The sequence below is a fragment of the Psammomys obesus genome, unplaced genomic scaffold (genome assembly GCF_907164565.1).
Source record: "Psammomys obesus unplaced genomic scaffold, mPsaObe1.curated_primary_1811, whole genome shotgun sequence".
Classification (NCBI taxonomy): Eukaryota; Metazoa; Chordata; class Mammalia; order Rodentia; family Muridae; genus Psammomys; species Psammomys obesus.
Window position 1 is genome coordinate 2,728,220 of NW_026591711.1, and position 6,000 is coordinate 2,734,219.

At 40.5% G+C, this 6,000-nt stretch overlaps 1 protein-coding gene across 3 annotated transcripts in view; it reads left to right on the top strand.

The window, feature by feature from the left end:
* Window positions 1-3,740, top strand: part of Snx10 (sorting nexin 10) — a 62,913-nt gene extending 59,173 nt beyond the window's left edge. For all 3 annotated transcript variants that reach the window (XM_055611829.1, XM_055611831.1, XM_055611830.1), the window contains exons 6-7: window positions 1,240-1,452; window positions 1,898-3,740. In XM_055611829.1, coding sequence (XP_055467804.1) covers window positions 1,240-1,452; window positions 1,898-1,979 — 295 coding nt within the window. In that variant the 3' untranslated portion in view covers window positions 1,980-3,740. The remainder of the gene's footprint in view (window positions 1-1,239; window positions 1,453-1,897) is intronic.
* The last annotated feature ends 2,260 nt before the right edge of the window (window positions 3,741-6,000 follow it).

The window sequence follows — 6,000 nt, forward strand, 5'->3', positions numbered from 1 at the left end:
AGAAATAACTGTGCTATTTGGAAGAAAAGGGTATGGTGTTGTGGTGCACTTGGTACTTAACCAAATTTGGCATTAATGGCCAGAAGAGAATTTCTTTTCTTGTTGCTTGTTTAAACATGTTAGGTATAAAGCAAGGTTTGTTTGATCTGAAATGTATGATCTCGTTTTCATAGTCTCCATATGAGAAAATCCCACGTCAGACAAAATGACTCATGTACCGTTGTAGTGTCTTCCTTTTACTGCCTACGTTCTGGCCCTGGGATATCCTGTAATAGCACCATTGAGCTGTTAATAGAGACTTAAATATCAACTATCAAAAATATTTGCTAAAAGGGTGGAAGTGAGTTTTTATTTAAGTGTGAGGTGATACTGATTTCCTGTTCTATGACACTCCAGAAAAACATGCACATGGTTGACGATATACATTTGACCATGTTAGATTCCTTCTGTGGGGTCTGTTTTTAACCCTCCATCTGGCTCTGACGCTTTCGCTGAAATTTGTGCTGTCTTTATAATACACTTCAGTCTGTCCTGTCGGATGAATAGTGTGTCCTTACCACCAAATTCTCTTACTTGGGAAAATGGCTTGGGATCAGGTTTACTTGGTTGCTTGTGCTGACAACATAGATATGCATTGCTGCTGAAGATTTTGCAGTCGTTTCCAGTCAGCTTTAGGTACTGGGAAAGCCACCTCAGAGGAGCTCTTGTCAACAGGAATCTATGTACGCACGGCACCAGGAAAGTTCTAAAGTGCACAGTGTGCTGAGCACTCAGACCATTGGACTTTCCATATAATTTGAACTGTGGTTGAGAGTTTGGATGTTTGTGACAGCCTACCCAGTAAAGACTGCTGCTCTGACATGCTGTTGGCCATAAATTTTTAAAAGTAGAATAAATTTCTATCACCGTATAAGCAGAATATTCCCATAATTAATCCACATGGTCTTAACAGATGGTTAAATTGAAGAAATGTCCTTGAAGTTATTCTTTCAGCAAATGATCTTAACCATTAGCCTCATGTTTTTACTCACCTAAGAGTCCAAATAATTGAATAAAAGTTAGCATTACGCTTTCATCCCGTGAGTGGGCAGAGCCCAGCAGCGGGCAAAGTTCTCCTAGCGGAGAGATCAGCAGGGCAGCTGTAAGGGTTTCCTGTCTTCTAGCCGACCTCTGCCCGTGCCTGCTCATCAGTTATTTTCTTTCTTTTCTTTTTCATTTTTTTTTTTAACTTTGGCACAGAGTCCTGCAGAACGCACTGCTGCTTTCCGACAGCAGCCTCCACCTCTTCCTGCAGAGCCACCTGAACTCCGAGGACATTGAAGCATGTGTTTCTGGGCAGACCAAGTACTCGGTGGAAGAAGCAATTCACAAGTTTGCCTTGATGAATAGACGGTTCCCCGAAGAAGATGAAGAAGGGAAAAAAGACAACGATGTAGACTATGATTCAGAAAGGTATTTCTTTGTGCTTTAACGGGCATATTTATATAACACATAGTGTCTGTGTGCGTGCACATAGAGACATGCACATTTTGCTTTTTGTTGATGTAATACTAAGATAATGAAAAAATTAATTGACTGAGATTTTATTGAGCTGTGACAGCCCATCAGAGTGGTCTTCACACACACCTCCACACTGAATTAATGAATGCAGCAGAAATTCAATTATCTGCATTCTGATTATGTGACTTTCATTTAGTCAGACTTGAATTATTCGCGTTTAAATTATCTAGCTAAAAAAATATCCAACTGCACTCCAAATGGCTAATTAAAAGTCCAAATTTCCTGTCTCTCTTTGTGACTGGAGATAATTAAAGTTCTCCTCTGTTACTCAGGCTTTGAGTGTGTTGTGAAAACCAATTTCCTCTTTTTATTATTTTCCCCCTCTCTTCTTTTCCAGTTCATCCTCTGGGCTTGGACACAGTAGTGATGACAGCAGTTCACATGGATGTAAAACGAGCCCAGCTCTGCAGGAGTCCTGAGAAGGAATTCTAGGGCTACCACATTAGAACAAAATTGTGCCCAGCCGGGAAAGAATGCTTGCTCACAATAGATTCTTACCTAATGCCACTGTCACTATCCTAGGTAGTTAAATTCTTAAAGTGGTTGGTTATTAGTGCTAGTATTTTTATGTTGTTTAATTGTAGCCAAGCTTCTGTATGAAGCTATAAGATCTGTGAATGCTATACAACCCTTTATTGCCATATAATACTTGTAAATATGATCCTGCTCTCAAGTGAAATGAGTTATGGGATATATATATATGTATCTCCATATATATATATATATCCGTCCAGTTGCTCTTAACTGAATTTTAAGTAGCTAGGTGTACCGGTAGCATTCAAAACCTGGACAGAGCATTCTTTCTGTATCAATGAGGAAGTTACTGTAAAGGCAGGAGCCAGGGTACAGTCACGGCCCGGGAGCCTGGCCCTTTGGCTCTGGTTTTGTGGAGACTTCCCCTACTCTGGAAAATACTTTGCTTTTAGGTATTTGATTGAAATATTTAAGAGTATTTAAGCTTTCCAGTATATCACAGGTAAATGGAAAATGTGTCTTATAAATAGAGATGTACGTACTAAAATAATGTTTACATCTTGGGGAGTGGGGGAGAACCAGAAGAAGTGTTCGTAATTCTGCTGAAGTTTGCCATATGTAGCTTTAGAAACATATCCTCACTGTCCCAAATCAGCTTAAATGTGCTTTTGGGCAACAAGTCATTCGTCTACTATTGTGTAATTACAGTCACAGCTTATGATTTATCTTCTGACATTTAAAAAAAAAACGTGCATAAAAAAATCAACAGGTAACTTTTGTTCGCCGTTGCTGCTCACTATTTTTAAGTTAGAGTTTATTTTTTATTTTTAACAAGAGTGAATTTTACACATAAATATTTCAGTAATTTTGGAGTGGAAATCAGGTTGCTAATGTCAGAGCTCATGGTCATGTTTTAGAAGCCTTTTCTTTTTAGGTATCTACCCGAAGATTGTTAATTTGAATAAAATAGCTTTTTTTTTTTTTTTTTTTTTTTAACTGGCTCAAAGATAAGATGGTTTGCGTCCACTATGAACTTCTAGTTGCAGATGAGGCAGCATTTTCCTGGGATAATTAGCTAAGTCCTCTCCAGTCAGGATGGAGCTTGTTCCTCTCTGGGGGCTAGCAGAAGGTATTTTCATCGAAGTGGGATAACTTGTTGCTTTCAGTGAATGGCTCTCACTCTCACTGGGTGCAAAAGCTGCTGCAAAAAGCAGCCATTTTACTTGGGTGTTTAAGAGTTACTGTATTAGTGAAAAGTTATTGAATTGTCTTTTGAAATGCTTGTTTCAGAGAACTGGTGAAAACAAGAAACAGAAAATTTAATTTGGAAGAAGAATGATTTCGTGTTTTTTTTTTTTTTGTTTTTTTTTTGTTTTTTTTTTTTTTTTTAAGTTTGGTCTGAACAGTACTTCTGTAAATATTTTGATTTTGTATCGTATATCTTGTTACCCTGTCTTCTGATAGTCGTTATTTTACTGCAGGAAGAAAACCATTCAGCAGCTGCTTATCTTGCTGTATGTAGTTCCCATTCCTCAGTAGCATATGTGAATTCACAACATTTGTGTTTCTTAGCATTTCTGAAAAGCATACATGTGCCACCAGTTTATCATACTATTTCTTGATGACATGTAACCATCAAAGTTAATATTAAGTGATGCTTAATATTTGCTCTGTGAACTTTACAAGGTCATTGTTTTCACATTAAACATGAAAAAAAAAAACCTTTGTTGGATCACTTATTTTACATGAGATAATGTATCTCTTCTGACTTAGCTGTAAGTTCAGTGTATTTTCAATTACTGGTGATGTCTTATTGAAGGGCTTTGATAAGACTTCTGCAGTTGGATTTGCTCAGCTTGAACTGTTACAACATCTGAGAACTTGCTGCTTCATACTGGGGCTGAGATACTTAGATGAACCTCAGTTTCCAATGGGTCACTTGCTTTGTTTTATATTTTCATGTCTGTAGGAAAACAGGTAAACTACACATGTAACTAAATAGACACTTAGTGCTATTTTTAATGTGAATTAAGCTTTAGGAATCCTAATTCTGGATGCCTTGTGATTGACATTCAGCCAAACCCTGTTTTTCTAGAATACTGTGCCAGGGTAGACCTGTACACCTGGACGATTACAATCCTATGTATTTCGTTTTAAAGCTGGCTTTATAGGTAGCTGAAGGCGTTGACAGTGAAAGCCGACAACCTGTTACTTAAGACTTTAAAGTTTCATTTGCTAAAAAGAGATTCAAATTCTAGTTAAAACTTTCAGTTTAAAAAACCACTAGGGGAAACCACAAATGTTTGTCTTTAATCACTTGTCATTCCTTAAAATACTAAGTATCCTGCCAGAGCCCTTCAGGTCCACCTCAAATGTTGTTTAACAGTTTAACACAAACAAGTCATTTGCATTATTTTCAACATAGGGAAGTATAAGCATAAAGTTTCTTATATGGCATAAAGAATTAAATCTGTTTAGCCTAGCCATGTTATATCCAACAGTGGTAGCTGGGTGTTGTTTTGAAATCAGCCTTTTTGTGTGTGTGATTTAAGGATTCATCAATAAGTTAAATGTGTACAATAAAGTTTTCAGGACTGAGCCTTTTTTCATGAAAGGCCTAATTTTTTTTTAAGTGCAAAAAAATTAGGAAGGCTTAATTCTGTTTCTGAATCGTCTTCCCCTTAATATTTAAATTAGTTAGCTAGTACCCAATGAATAAATACAATGTAGCATCTTTTCCACAGAGGAAATATTTATTTCAATACAGTTTTGTTTTGGAAGAAAATAATTTAATTTGCTATGAGCACATTTTCAAATATAAAATGTCTGAACTTAGTTGTGGCAACCTGACATTCATTGACGGCATGATAGTTTTCTTTGCAAGTCAACGCAAGAGATGCAGACATTTTAATAAAATGAAGCTAAAAAATTAGCACGTAAAGAAAAAAATTCCTTTGGATTTTGATACATTTACAGCGGATTTGGGGCTTTGTTCTTGGCTGTAAGCATCTTACAGCTGAGTCACCATTGTCCCTTTTAAGTCAAACAATTGTTTCCCTTTTGCTGGAAACTTTTAGGTCCTTGTTGAGAACAGTGCATTGGACACTTATTTATTTTAGCTACGTAAACCCTGGTAGTTTATGACCCCTTTTCTTCGAAGTGCTAAAGGCTTATTTTCGAAAGATAGAAAATAAAGCTACAAACATTTCTGCGGAGTCCATCCGGCCTTCAGCTAAGGGGAAGTGGGGACGCTGCCGAAGCAGGCAGGCTCTGCGTGGCAGACCGTGTGGATTTGCGTCTCTTACCTGGGCCTTCTTTAGAGTTCAGCCCCCACCCCCGTGGGCCTCGGCTCAGCAGCCCGCACGCTCGCTCCCGCCATCCCACGCACGCTCCCGCTTTCTCGGTCGGTAACCCATGGCAACCGCCCTGGTAACCCATAGCAACTGCTCTGCGGAACCGGGTGAGGGGGGTGGGGAGAAGCCATTTGGAGTGGGCGGGTGGAGAGCGATTTACCACGGCCCACCTGCCTCCGGCACTGCCGGCATCCCGCATCCGGACAGTGAGGACCAAACAAAGCCTCCGCGCACGTGCCGGGAGCGGGTGGGAGAGGCACGTGGGCCTTTGTTCTTCACACGCCTCCCGCCCAGAGCGTGCACATGGCTCCGTCCGCTCCAGCCTTAGCTGACCCCTCGCTGGGCTGTGCGCGCACCCCAGGAGCCTGGAACCTTCCAGGCCGGGGCCCAGTGCGCTAAAGTCCTTCTCTTGTCTGATCCGGTTGTGCCTGGTGGCGTGACGATTGCCTCTCGACAAGAACCGCGTGCTCTTGGGTCCTGGGTGAAGCTTGTGTGTCACGCGTGGGGAGATACAGGTCCCCCAAGCTGCCGAGCCAGGTCACTTGAGGATGACCGGTGGAGCAAGGCCACGGGTGGACGGACGGGGTCGCTGTCGGGCAGCACGGAGCAGCTG